This window comes from Harpia harpyja, chromosome 17 (genome assembly GCF_026419915.1).
Source record: "Harpia harpyja isolate bHarHar1 chromosome 17, bHarHar1 primary haplotype, whole genome shotgun sequence".
In the NCBI taxonomy this organism is placed as follows: domain Eukaryota; kingdom Metazoa; phylum Chordata; class Aves; order Accipitriformes; family Accipitridae; genus Harpia; species Harpia harpyja.
This window is the reverse complement of record NC_068956.1, coordinates 1,618,579-1,633,163: the sequence shown is the minus strand read 5'-3', so window position 1 is coordinate 1,633,163 and position 14,585 is coordinate 1,618,579. Positions and strand designations below refer to the sequence as shown.

General features: G+C 40.5%; 1 protein-coding gene across 2 annotated transcripts in view; it reads left to right on the top strand.

Annotated features, from left to right (window-relative positions):
• PPME1 (protein phosphatase methylesterase 1) overlaps positions 1-14,585 on the top strand; it is a 34,123-nt gene that overhangs the window by 860 nt on the left and 18,678 nt on the right. The window contains exons 1-2 of one of the 2 annotated variants that reach the window (XM_052812456.1): positions 2,585-2,878; positions 12,885-12,979. In XM_052812456.1, coding sequence (XP_052668416.1) covers positions 12,940-12,979 — 40 coding nt within the window. In that variant the 5' untranslated portion in view covers positions 2,585-2,878; positions 12,885-12,939. Of the gene's footprint in view, positions 1-2,584; positions 2,879-12,884; positions 12,980-14,585 lie in introns of those variants that run through there. The other variant, XM_052812454.1, reaches the window with a different exon arrangement.

Sequence of the window (14,585 nt, the reverse complement as noted above, 5' to 3'; positions counted from 1 at the left end):
CTTCAGCAGCCCTTTTCTCCGAGTCCTTTTGTCATCTGTGTTTGAAGGGAGGGTCAAATGCGTCGTAATTTGTCCGAGTGGTACCTCAAAGTCGGTGAAAGCATGGTTTGGGGCGAGAGGTATATTTAAATGTTTTTTCTCAGCAGCAGACGCTTATGTGAAGCTGTACAGTAGGTGAACTCCGCCAAGTGACTTAAGTCCCTGCTTCAGATGGTGGAAAATCTGGGGTACAGGTGTCAAATCTTTGAAGCAGGAGTGAGAACATGTTTTGGAAGCTGTGAGAGAAGACTGACCAGTGTCTAGCTGTGTGGATGGCAACTAAAAAGGACTGACTGGACAAGAACAACCTCGGCAAAAGCTTTATTCTCTAGCGATGAGTCAGAGGGAGCAAATGGGTTGCAAATGGGATGGCTTTGAAGGGAAGTTAGTCATTTCACCTCTAGAGGTGTGAGGGAGAAGCCTGTCTTGCAAGCAGGTACCTAATTATGGTTAAAGGAGAGAAGATGATCTTGCAGCAGGGTTATGGCTAGATTGTAGGAAAGTTATGGTTGCAGAGTTAGGCAAAGGAAGCTGGCAATAATCATGGGGACTTGAGCTCAGGAGAGGTGCGGTCTCAGGACGCTGAACAGAACTCTTTGGCAGCCCTGTGCAAAAGTGTAGATTTAAGCAGAATGGCAGAAACATGGAAATTTTATTAAATCTGGAGAAAAGGCGTTTTCAGGGCTGTATGACTTTTTGTATGTAGCTGGCTGTTGAAGTACGAAATCTGAGGTCTGGATTGTGACAAAGACCAGGGATTGATCCTCTGGAGGAACGCCAGCCTCCGTGCAAGAGCGAGCCTCTGCGAGGTCCAGGTGTGCGCTGCATGATTTCTGCACGATATGAAGTGCTCTATTTGGAGGATAAAAATATCCTACAATCCCTACAGGAAATCTCCTTTGCCTTGATGCATGAAATCAGATAACTAAAAGAAATAATGAAAAAGACAGCTACTCCGCTGTGACTGAAATAAACTGTTTAGGTATTTATGGATGGGAGAGGACTATTTCTCCTCTCCTTTAAAGCATACTTTTAAAACATTTATTTTACATCTTATTATTTCTATTATATTTGAACAGATATAATACAATTGATGTTGTTATTATATGAACTAATACTAACAAATCTTCATCAAATACTTATTTCTTTTAATATGAATTATTTTAAAGCTAAGCTTCATGTAAGTGTTTAATGGCATGGCTTTGAGGCTAAGCAAAAAAGTTGTATTCAAGGATTAATTTGTACTGTTAGTATGGAAATAGGCATAGAAATTAGAAGGAAGCAGTTTGGAATGACTTTCAGAGGGGGTTGCTCTCTGTCAGGACTGCTGTGCTCTCCTGTATTTCTTGGTTATCTGATGTTGAGAGTTGGGACTCATGGGCTCTGTTGTGTTAACTGTGGGGTTACGAGCAAGTCACTATACCACTAGTTCACCCGTTTGTGTTGTGGAGAGTCTTGTATTTCACAGGAGTGTGCTGAAGGTTACGTGGTACATATAAGGCTAGATTTAATGTTAAATATATTATTTAATTATGTTGGCTCTGTTCAGAACAGAGTTAACCAAGCAAACCCTTATGCTGTACAAAGTCTGCCAAACACACAATTTTTCTATTTTAGGTGAAGAAATGAAGTTTTTATTTCTCCCTCTTGTTTTATCCTGTTTAACTTAAGAGTCTTCTCCCTTGTGGTTATTTTGTGTAATTTTGAATGTACTTTATACTGGTTTCATGCATTGTAAACTTTGTCAGCAGCTCATCTAATTATTTCCATACAACAGTGTATACACCAATGGCACTGTAAACAAACACCATGACACATTGCTTGTTCAGTTAGGTATTCCGACTTTAATAATAAATCTAAAAACTTCCAACATTGGTGTTAAGGTGGCCTTACACAGGATGAAAATCAGGTTGCAGTTTGTCTTGCTGCTGGTGTCAACTTCTGTCAGCTATTTCCTGAAGACAGGTACCTCCATGTTAAATAAAAAGTCAAAAATCAATTTCCTGCAGCATAGGGTGATCCGTACTCTGCTGCAAGACCTCAGAGTTGGTAAACTAAAGGAGCTGATGTGTTTTTCATGTGCCTTTAATTGGCCGTGTTCTTGCAAAGTGATGCTGTACTGCAGGATGTATTTTCCATGTCAGTGTTGTCATTTCTGAAAATCCATCCTTGTGATGATTTTTATTAGAAAAAAAGACAAAAGGCCATTAAGTTACTACCTTAATGAGGTGATGACAAAACCCCCATGATATTTGTTACTTTGCTTACTCATCTCAGGTAAACAAGCAACTTAGAATTGAGCATTTCCAGGGATTTTTAAATGGATTTTATGATGTACGCCTCTGGGGTATTTTTGCAGGTCAGTAATATTTCTGCTCATGCAGTGCTCATTAGTAGCAATTCTATATAGTAATTTATATAATGCTTCCTATCTTGCTGATCTTGGGAGGGTTTTTGAACCCTCTCTGTTAGGGAAATGATTATGAAGGGAAGTTTGTTTTCTGTTGTTCTATAATGCTATAAACCTCTTTTTTTCCCTTTCACATACTTTCTGGAAGCACTGATAAGAAATCCAATGTTGCAGTTAAGGATCAAGAATTCTCCTCTCCTTCCCCTTCGAAGCAGCAGGGAATAGTTCATAATCACATTGTAGTTGCATGGCGCAGTTTTATGTTTCGTTTACCGCTTTGACATCGAGTAAATCCCTTTACGGGTGATGTTCCCGTTGTGTGAGGCACTGCACGTCTGACATGAGAACGGTGTCATCCGGAGAGACTTGTGACTTATGTGTAAAAAGGAGACAAGAAGAAGTGGAATAGACAGCAAGGTACAAGTAATGGTGAGGTGAAGCTGTCGTGCTGTAGACACTTTTATGGCTGTTGTTGCAAAGGAGGGCTGGAAGGGAGATCTGGCAGGGTGGTGAGGTGGCTTTTTAAATAGGTGTTGACTGTCCTTCCCGAGTGGGTAGGGTGGTGCGTAGGAGAGCTCCAACATTTGTCTGAACATGGAGCGTGGGTAATGGATGCTGCTGCAGCAGAAGCTTTGGCTCAGATTTTTAGTCGAAGCGTTCAAATGCCAGGACTGCATGGGATCGAACTTGTCAACCTACGTTTGTGCGATTGTATCATTTACTTGTCTCTGGTTGCTGATGAAGCTGGCAGGAGATAAGGGTGGCTGGATGTCAGCATCATCTAGACCCTTGCTTCTGAACTTGAGTAGTTGTAGACTCAATACTTTGTTCCTTTAACCTTTTCTTCTTCCCCCAAGATCTCTGATCTCTCCTCATCTTAAGCTGTGTTTTTATTTTTGGACAGCAGTGCCCAAAACTGGATGTGGAACTTCAACAGAGGCTTTCATACATCTGTGAGCTAGAAAGATTATTTCATCTACATTTGTAGATGATAGCTTCATTCATACATCTCAGCAGAACTGAGGGTTTTTTTGGTGGTATGACTCTGCCCCTCTACTCAGGTTGTGGGCTACAGTTTTGCTGTGTGGCTGCTTGCATCTTGTCTGCTTTTGTGTGAATTATTTCTACCTGGCCTTAATTTAGGCTTAACTAAGTTTAGTCTTAGCAGGATGCAGTTCAATACAACCAAGCGCAGGATTCTATAGTCAGGCCACCAAAAGAGAATGTAATTAATTTTACAGAGAAAAATGAGTGTGTGACTTACGGTGCTGGCAAACGTACAGGGCTATACTGAAATAGTCCTTTAAAATTCAAACTTTTACGGGGAAAAAAAATAATTAAACTTAGAGAAACATTTGTTTGCTGTGTTAAGCATCTTGTGTTTATAAACCTGTTTTATTTCTGCACTTTAAATTTCTTGAATTGGAAGCAGCGCTATTAAAAGGGGTTTAAATTTAATATCCAACAGTGCTGGTAAGCTGATTTTTCCATGGCTAAATGCTTTGCTTCGTACGCACCGATCCTCTGACTAGCTGCTGGGTAGTCTCTTTTTTATTCTTTATTCTTTTATCAACCAGGCAGGCCATGTTAGTGTGACTGTATGGTGTGGTTGAAAGCAGATCATAAGCAGAGGGTGGAGCAAGTGAGATTGCTTTAGGAAAATAGAAAAATAATTTACTGCAGCACTGAAATTTCTCAAGCTTCAGTCATCCTTGACCGGAAAGGCAAGTTACAGGGTAGGATGCTTTCCTCAAAACATCGTTTTCAAGCTTACTCTGAGATTATTTGTTTTGAAGAGAAGATTTTGCCATTTTTACTGAGGACGTCTTAACCAAAATATGTCTTAACCATCTTTTTCGTAATACATCGTTAAAAGTTTAAAACGTGTTTCGGTAGTTTGTAATAAAATGGCACCTACTACTGCCTTGAAATAGGTGAAAATAGACTCACCTCTCTCTTTTTTTTTTCTTTTTTTTTCTTTTTTTTCTTTTTTTTATTTTATTTTATTCTTTTTTGCCATTTTCCAGTACAATTGCTTCCTTATGTCTCTTTACTGGGGAGTCTCATTCAAGAATTCAAAGTGGCCGAAGCAAATAGCTGTGCTGTGCCCATGGGACTGTCACACGAGGCCAAGTGCTCTGCTCCGTCACTGTGAATCTTAGCTCTGCTGCCAGCTGCAGCCTCTTCCGCGCTTCCAGTTGTTTATTAAAGTAATGACACACGTGAAAATCCAAACAGTAGGGATGTTGAATCCTTGATTGTGTGGAATACTGATATTAATATTTAAGTAAAACCACTGAATAGTTAAAATGGCTGCTGCAACATAGTTTTGACTGGCTTTTGCGGTAGCACAAGATGTACGCTTAGAATTTCATCGTATTTCACAGTACATCGCATTGATTTCTGCTACCTTGCTTCCTCTAAATTACAGCCCCTTCCTGCCTGCAGACACACACGTGTGCATGCACCGTTCCAGCAACACCCACCTTTGCTGGTGTAGCGCTTTCCTGCCTCTATTTAAGTGCTCTCCGACAGAATTGTCCCACTGAATGATGTTACCAAAAGGCTGTTCTTAAAGGAAGGTGGTGCTTCTCTTTGACCTGAGCAGTACGTGAAAATCACACCAGTGAGAGGAACCTGAAGTTCATTTTTCAGCGTCCACTTATTTTAAGGAGCAAATCTGTCTAAGGCTGTGTTTGAAATTGCCTGCATATTGAAAGTGATTCATTTGAATTGCTCAGTTGAAATGGAAATAAAGTGAAACTTTATGGTCAGAGTTTTTTGGGGAAATCAAATAATGGAGTTTGCAAAATCACTAGTGAAGCAAAAGGACCGACACTTACAGCAGCAGCTCGTGACAGCTGTAGCAGCTGCTGCACTTGCCGTCTTAATTTTTGTCTTGAGTTTTTCACTACTTTGCTTACAGAACTAGCTTATTCAGAGTTAAGGATCTGGTTGGGATTTGAAAATGAGAGACAGTTTGCTGTTCTTTCCCAATATGTGAATAAAAATTACATATGATCTCCTGAGATCTTTTGATTGTCTAGAAGGGCTTGATTGGATCAGATCTGTGTAATTCAATCATGACAATTTCAACTAATTTCTCCCTTTCTAATCCATTTTTTTCCCTGCAACTTTTTTAATAAAGAAACATTGTATGTCTTCAGTATCTTCAAGGCAGAACTTAAAATATTGCCCTTGTCAATTAATAGAATTTTTAAATATAGCTTGTCAACTATGGCAGTTCTTTCATATAGATTATATTTGATTTGCTTTGGTCAGGTTCAAATGTGGTGCAAGAATTACGTATCTTGATTGATGCACGTGATGTTCTTTAATTGCATTAATAGTTTTAAATATGGACTCTTGGTCAACAAAAAAAGGCATTTCTAAAAATGGTTCTCCCTGCTTGGTACAACCTTTTTTTTTTTTTTTTTTCTTTTTAGGAAAAATACCTGCAAGAAAACCCCTTTAAAAATTGGTGAAAGATTTGTTGAGCCGCGTGGGCTCCTGTTGCTCTGGGATCGCTTGCAGTATTTGCACATTTTCAGTACGTGATGAAGAGGACAAACTGCACAATAGGATAAAACTAGCTGTAGAGGGTGCCCAGAATTTGTTTTGTGATTCCAGTTTAATATGCTGGCTGGCTGGCTTGGAGTTTAAGGATCGTTCTAGAAAAGTTATTATGTTGGATCCATTTCTGTTTTGGTCTGCCGGATACTTTAAAAAGCAGTAATTAGTTCTGTCAGTTTAAATATTTGGTCAGCAAAATACTGCTTCAGCATAGGAAGGTGCAAAAATCACAGCTGCTGTTTATTGGGCTTGCTTCTAATTTTGAATGTGTGTTGATGTATCGCTAAAAAAAGCAGCTCTGGGAAAAATAACAAATCAAAGATACTAATTCTTTTCTTCAGAGAAATCTTTCTCTGAAATCAGCCACTGCCCAGCTTCCTGCGGTCGCCAGGTGTTTTGTGGAAAACTACATGTTTATTCTGCCCTTCTCGGGGTTCACTATTAAATGAGAGGTCACTTATGTTTTCCCAAGCATTGTTTGGAGGCAAGTATTTTGCTTTAAATTGCAATTTGCACGTATTTGTATTGGAGGTGACAATAGTTTTTAACTCCCAGCTCCTCTTCACTTTCTGCTCCAATTCTCCCACAAACATAGGAGTTCCGGTATATATTGTTCCCAGACATTTCATATGACACAGAACTACTAACGTTTTCTCTGGAGGTGTTAACTCTTGTTAAGCTGAATTTGAAGCATTTGCTAATGCCACTAAATCAAACAGTATGGCAAGAAGTAGAGTGGCAACTTCCCAGGGAAGGGCTTGGCTCTGATTTCATGGGTTCCTCTTGCAATCTAGGAGCTACTCTGCATGGATCTGTCTTGGTAGTAGCATGTGCCTGCCTCTTGCATGAGAATTTTAGCAGTAATCCTTGCGTTGGACCTCTGCTGTCAGAAATGGTGTTAGAAGGAGATACAAAAATACTCAAGTCTTTTGATTGTGCCTTTGTTGGGTTTTTTGTTGTTTTTATTTCCCATTCCGGTTTGCCCCAAGCAAAGTGGAAAGTTGACCAATCTAATCTCACTTTTGCTTAGGAATTATGGATGGCTTTTGTGAAACTGAGCAAAGTTTAACCATTTCAGTCAATAGTTGCTTCACAAATTCAGACTATGGCAATGTGATCAGGCCAACCCTGTGTGGGTTTGTGCTGCTACTGAACGGAGCAATTTGTCTCCTACTGTTCTGCTACTTGTCTTCATCTTCTCCATTGTACTGTGTTTGGGTGGCCTCGCGGTTAGCCAGGTAGGGAACAGATCTGGCTGAAAGATCTGGGAAAGACCGGAGCAGTTGTGGATGCCCCATCCCTGGAAGTGCTCAAGGCCAGGCTGGATGGAGTTGAGCAACCTGGTCTAGTGGAAGGTGTCCCTGCCCATGGCAGGGGGAGTGGACTAGATGATCTTTAAAGGTCCCTTCCAACCCAAACTGTTCTGTGACTCTATGAAAACCGTTTTTGTTTTCAGCTAGATCTGTTCACAGGGAGTGGTTAACTCTGGAGGAATGGGGAAGGAAGGAGATGTCTTCTTCACTAGCCTCACAGGTTTATTCTATGTTACAGTGACTGTGTATCAGTGCTTTCCGTAACTGGAGGGTCACCTTTTCTGATTGTCTGCCAGTTCCAGGAGAAAGAGCTGCATCAGGTCAGCCTAAGAGGCTTGAGGCTAATACCAAGTTCTCCAGATTATCTGATCTCTTGAAGACATCTGCTTGAGAAAACGAGCTAAAAATCCCCTTCGATCTGAGCAATTGCGATGAAGTTAGCTTACCCCTTCACTCCTCCTCCACCACCCTGCCCCATGTTGGTCTTGGTATGTTTAAACAGATTGGGCTCTGTAAAGCTTCTTGCTATATGCTCTGTTTTCCAGTCTTGATCATTTCTATACTTCTTTGAATCCTCCTCAGTTATATCCTTAAATTATTGATCCAGCTGCAGGTACAGTATTCCAGACATGGTGGCACCAGCGCCTTATGCAGTAGCGGTAGAATCTGTGCTCCAAGTCGAGGTTGTCCTTAGATGCCTGAGAATCACGCCACGACCGGGGTCACCGTGCTCTCACTTTGGTCTATGCAGTCAGCCGATGAACCACTGGCTTTCCGGAGACCATGCATCACAGGAGTATGTGCCCCGTGCTGTTAATGCCGTTTCTTGCCTTGTGCCTTGGAACATAACTTCACCTTGTTGGTTTTGAGATATGTTCTTCATCTGTCAGAAAAAGAACAATGCCAAGTCCCTCTACACCTGCTCTTGCCCATGTAGGATTAATGAACATTTTCTACGTGGCTTGGCTATCGGTAGCTGATTTGGTTAGTGCTATGCTTAATAGTCCCTCTGGCAGTCTTGAATGCTTAAAAAAGTGAGTTTACTGGTAGAAACTATGACGTGGGGTTTGGTGTTTGTGACAGATCCCGAGTCTGATGTCATCAGTGACAGCTCAAGCTATTTCATGTTGTTGCAACTTGGGCTTGTAGCATTGGTGTGCAACTGTGAGAAGTTCATTTATTTTTGTTATGATTCACTTTGATGCTAAATACCCCAAACTTGTGCTACATGATGATTCATGTGATTTCATACCTTTCATACACAATACGGGTTTAATGTCCTTGCACTAGTCAACAGGCTACTGTGTTCCCTTGCCTTGTGCAATAGTGGCTGTCCATACTATAACCCTGCTTTCACAAAAGTGGATTAATTTGTCACACAACCAAAACTCTTCGTCTGGCATGATACAATTAATCAGCAACTTGCTCCAGGATTTCCCCATGTTCTGCCTCCCTTATGGGTAAGAGAGTCCACTTACAAACTTTCTGGTCTCACGATACAGGGGAGGTTACCAGGGAGTTCCTGCTGTTTACCGGATTTATGGATTATGTTGGAAGGGGTGTAGCCAGGCGGATGATGATAGTTGCTAATCACCTGGAATTACTCAGGACAATCAAACCTAAAACCAGCTGTAACATGCTGTGGAAAAGTCTGACTGTGCTGAAATGCTGCATTTTAAAAGGGCGATCAAATTTGTTGTCACTAACTGCACATCCTACCTATTCAAAGACTGGTGAAGGGAAATTGTCCAAGCTGTGGGCAGTTCTCTCCATCTCCAGGAAGAACCAGGAATGGTATGGAGAGAGAGCATGATAGGGGCTGGGATGGCTTCCAGGCAAGGAGACAATCAATAAAGTAGGATTCTCAGCTTGAAAAATACATGGCCCAGGCAAGGGAAATATGATAGGGGTGTATACAATCATTAATACTGTAGAGAAGAGCAGGCAAACATTATAGTGTGGGCTTAAAAGCAAACAGAAGTAATCCTTTTTGCTCAAAGCCTAATTAAATTGTGGCACTGTTGTCACAGATGTTGTGGAAGTAGCTCTGGCTGGAAGCAATTCGTATTTTATGTGACAAGCTAAAGGAAACTGCCCTCTCTTAATGCAACACAGTGCTGAGGATGCAGCCTCTGGAGATCCCCATCCTGTTAATAGTGAAAATTTGGAGGCAGGTCATACGCTGTTCCTTACTTAACCCTTTCCAGAGTATTTGCTGTACTGGCATCTCTCGGTGACACGTTGCAGAGCTGGATGGACCTTTGCTGTCTCTCATCATACTGATTCTTGTGGTCCTAGAAGATAAACCAATTGTAAGACAGGTAGCTTGAAGCTCTGATTAATAATAAGAGTTTGCTGTATTTCGTACCAACATCTTGCTTAGGAAATTCAGCATTAGTTGTTCTTTTCATCTTGATCTGCACTGGGAGGTTTTCTGTTTGTTTTTTTTCTAGCAGGATGTTTTATCAGTGTCACAGCAAATGTTGTCTCCCTTCCTTGGATACTTGGACACTTATGCAGGTGTGCTTGGTTCTTCCCAATATTATGACAACTCATCATCTTGATATTACTTCACTTTGTTCTTCCTGATCTATAGCATTCTTTGAAAGGCTAAGGTTTGAATGTGGTATTTTTTCTTTAATCAGAGAAAGATTAAGCTGAGGCAGTAAAAGAGATTAATATTTTCTGGATTTACGTAGGTGTGTGACATTTTATTTAATTGAAACTTGACAAGAGCAATACTGAAGTCTGGAAACCCACAGAAGAGAATTTGGACCGTTCAGGGGGTGGTTGTTTTATGTTTCATTTTCTAGAAATATCAGGGGAAATAGGAGTTTTGTTTCTACAAAATTGAAAAGCTGCTTTGTCTGTTCCTTTCTATTTCTTTAGGAAGCCAAGAATTCAGGAGAAACTCCCTTCAACGGAGGAGATTTTTCTTCTGTGGAGGTCTTTCACCCCCCACGCCCATGCTTGATTTTAATATTCTGTGCTGATTGCCTCCCCCAGAAGAGTTGAAGTGCAAAAAGCCTGTTAAAATGGTGCACTGTTACTCATCCTGTATACTGGGCTTGAATCTAGTCTAATTATGTCACTGCCGAAATTAAGCACTACTCTTTTAGCCTTACTGAGTGAATATCAGCCTGAGAAACAGATTTTGCATCAACTGAGTCATCAGGAAAATTCTGATTGCAGAGCCTTTTGTTAGTAATGGGGATACAAGGAGAGGACACAGCTGCACCTTTTGATGGAAGCAAAAAATAAATTGGTTTGCACTGGGCACCTTTGAGAGTCCTGGTTTAGATGATGTCCGCAGAACAGGTCTTCTCTGTTCACCCAATAATTTAGAGGAATTTCATTCCCTAAGGTGCTGGATACGACCTGACATTAGTACTACAGGAGCAGCTAATTTAAGATGTAATTTGTTGCAGTGCTTTGTGATGTACCTGTTAACAAACTGCAGCAGAAATTAGCCTTACTATAAAGAGGAGATGAGTCTCACTGCTTATGGGGAATAATGACTGTGATTCACGTTTTGGAAATGTGTTACTGGGAAAACTAAGCTTTTTTTTTTTTTTTTTTTTTTTTTTTTTTTTACTGCCTCTGTTCAGGTGTTATTCCCTGGGCATGCAGAGCACTGGCAGGAAGATGCCAGCTTATACAAAAGGAGGAAACCTCTCCAGGTAGAAGTAGTTACTAGACACGAAGCAGTCCACAGGTAGCGCTGATGTCCAAATCTTTCATCACACCAGGTCCTCTTTTAACACAATAGTTTCGGTCCATCTCTAAAGCACCTTCTCTTCCCCTGGTGTCCACCATTATGATTTTCTTGCCTGTGCAGTGCTCGTTCATCAGTATTTGGCAAACGATGTGATAGAAAAAGAAATCTTGCTTCTGGGCACTAGCTCCCTAGTTTGTGCTGGATAGAATTGGGCATCCAGAAGTCTCCAGTGATTGGAATGTGGTTGGCCAGATTTTACCTTTCTGGGTTGTTTGATTTTTTTTTTTTTTTTTTTTTTTTTTGATGATGGTAAAGCAGTGTTTCTGTATGGGTAGATTATGACTTCTAAAGCAATTACAGCAACCAGGGAATAGGTGCAAAGCCTGGAGCATACTGGAGCCTGAAAGCCCATTCTCGCATGGAAATATTCTGCCAGCATCTATGTTACACAGTCTTGTCATTATGATCCTTAATTTAAAATGCAGGTTTCTAAAGGTCCTACTTTTTTCTTTTGCTTTTTTTTTTTAATTTTATTTTTTACTTTAGCCTTTTGGACCAGTACCTTTTACTTGCATTGCTGGACTTCATAGCATCCTTCCTAACGAAATGGTTTTATTATCGGATACTTTCAGAATCACAGACGGTTGCCTGTGTAGCTCTAAGAACACGGAAGAAGGCAGCTTGAGGAGTGTTTGTTGGTCTTTATTGTGATGCTGTTCTCATGGTCCTTATACTTAACTGAGGCAGGATAGATACGGAAGCGTATACCGAATTAATTTGGTCTTGTTCTTTTCCTTCACAGCCCTGATGTTGCCCTACATACAGTATTTAAATACTAGATCTGTTTACAGATACGTTAAAGTTTTAACCGTTGCAATAAATATCAGGAAACTTGAGCTGTAATTAAAACTTGCTGCTGTTAACTTAAACCTGGTGGATTTTATTTATTCTGCTCCCAACAGTGTTTCTAAGTTTTTTTTCTATATATGACACTGTTCAATTCTCTCCAGAGTTTTTCTACCAGCCACTTAGCCGTCAGGGCAGGTTGACTTTGTTTGAATTATATTTCTTCCAAAAACTAGAGGAGATTTCTAGGAAAGTTGTAATCTCATGACAGGTAGTACACGGTAGATTGGTAGTAACCTTCAGTAAATAGCTGGCATTCTGCTTTTCAATGCTGTGGTGTCAAGGTGATTTCAGAGAGGGACATATTCTTTTTTTAATTATGATTCATGGGCTGAGTCATAAATTTAGGATGGCTTCCTGTGTTCCAGGCACTGGAGTGCTCCCAGTCATGTCAGCATCAGGCTTGCTTTAAGGCTAGAGCAAGACCATTAAATACAAAGGTATTTAGTGACTTTTGACTCTGACTTTTGAAGCATCTGATCTATGGGGCATTGCAAATTGGAAGATTGTACTGGGACAGTATCACTATGTGCCCTGTTCTTTTTCTTTTCCCTTGTCTTAGGTCTGTGTAGTCTAAATGGCCATTGTTCAGTCTTCCTTGGTGTTGCTTTACAAGGAAAATACTCTTCTCTCTGTGTCTCCACTAGTTTTCCTGTGCATCTTTGTAATATCCTCAATAAGAGCAACAATTAGGTGGAAAAAAAAGGGAGATTTCCTTATTGACCATAAAATTGCTAATACTGTAGTTGTATGGGAATTTCACTGATGCATCATTTGCTTCCAGTCCTAAACTGTTGTGTAACACCAGTGTGTTCTCTTCAGTGTACATAATGATGCCTGTATGCCAATTTAAATGAAAGATTTTAAAAATCCCTCTTACTGATTTTTTTTTTTTTTTTTTTTTGTGTGTGTGTGTGTCTTGCAGCCCTGGAAGAAAGCGTGATTTTTCGCCAGTGCTTTGGAGCCAGTACTTTGAATCTATGGAGGACGTTGTGGTAGAAAATGAAACTGGCAAGGATATATCCTTTTTTCCCCAATTGAACTTTTCGTATTCTCAGTGACTGGGGCATTATCATGTTTAAGTTTGTCGTTGAGTTTATTGGGCTTCTCTTAATTTTTTTTATGTATTTCTTTTCATCTTCCATTTTTTCTTTTGTAGGGATCAGTATCAGTAACTAGCGCAATACCTTCTAAGCTGACAGTTAAGATGTACTAGCAAGGTCCATTCCTGGTATTGCTTCTTTTGTAATCATAAATTTAAAAAAGTGTTTCCAACAGTTCAATAACATATTTTGCAGGGAAATACTCATCAGTTCCCATAGTTTAAACTGTATCAGGATCAAAGCTGTTTATTGATTTTTATTAACACAGGTAGTTAACAGGCAATCAGTGAACTGTATGTTCAGGATCAGTATCAGCAGTACAACAGGTAAGCCTCAACACTAAATACTTAGATGTTAATAAATACTTGCAAATTTCTAAACGCCTTTCTACAACTAGTCCCAGGAAGTTCTGTTCCTGTACACACACAAACATATGTGCACAGTCATACGCACCCCCAAGAAGTGTGGGTTACAAGCGCACGCGCTCTCTTCTGGGACTGCAGGATCTCCTAATTGTGCACATCTCCTGTGGGAGATGTGGATGCTGCCCATGCTGCTCCCACGAATGCAAATGACACTGAGAAAGCACCACATGAGGTCACATATATACACCTGAGGTGTGGGTCCCTACTTGTTGTACCCCAGATTGTCAGTCCGCTAGCTGGTGTGCAGACAGGGAAGCTTCTCTCTCTGGCCAGGGCGGAGGCGGTGATGCCATCAGAGAGTCTTCTGGCAGTGTCAAACTAGGTTTTGATCGCTGCTGTTCCCTCCCCAAGATCTCTGCCCCCTTTGCAAATGTTCATGTTTCTTTCATACTTCTTTTCAAGCTGACTCCTATTTGCCAGTCTTCCAGGTACTGTTTAATTCAGCTGATGGCAGTCATCCTCTTTGACGTGCTCAAACTGCTGTTGTATCCAGGCCATTTGCTAACTGGGAGCACTCCAACAAGTACAGTGTGTGAAGGTACTGGGACAAGACTTCCCATCAGTCCTACCTCTGCCTACAGCTCTGACAAAAGCAGGTTTGAGAGGTATTTCCAGGTCTCTTGACCTAATTAAGAAATGAAAACATTTTAATCTGTGTTTAAATAACACAACCTTGTAGTTTAAATAGTTGCATAGTTTTTAAGCATGCATATTCTAGCTTGGCCACTAGGAAACCCAAACTTTCAAGCTATTTCTCTCCAAATACCAATTTACTGATTACTTCTCTAATGCCGGTAGCATGTGATGCTTTGAAATGAGAAAATTGTCTCTCCTCGTTGTTTTGCTCAGCTTCTCATTCTTTTGTGTTTATTAACTGCGTTTGTCCAACTGATCCTATGAATTCTTCATGATTTGCACCTTGTCTGCCTTTGATGTAAGGGCCGTGCACGCCCCCGAGGCTTCATGAGTAATAAAATAAAAAGTATAAGAGACCTATTTGAATAGGTGGTGTACATAAGCTTCCCAAATTTAAGCAAATCTTAGTTGTTTGGGATTTATTGTGCTACCTATGACCTTTGACAGAAGCTTGAGCTCCCA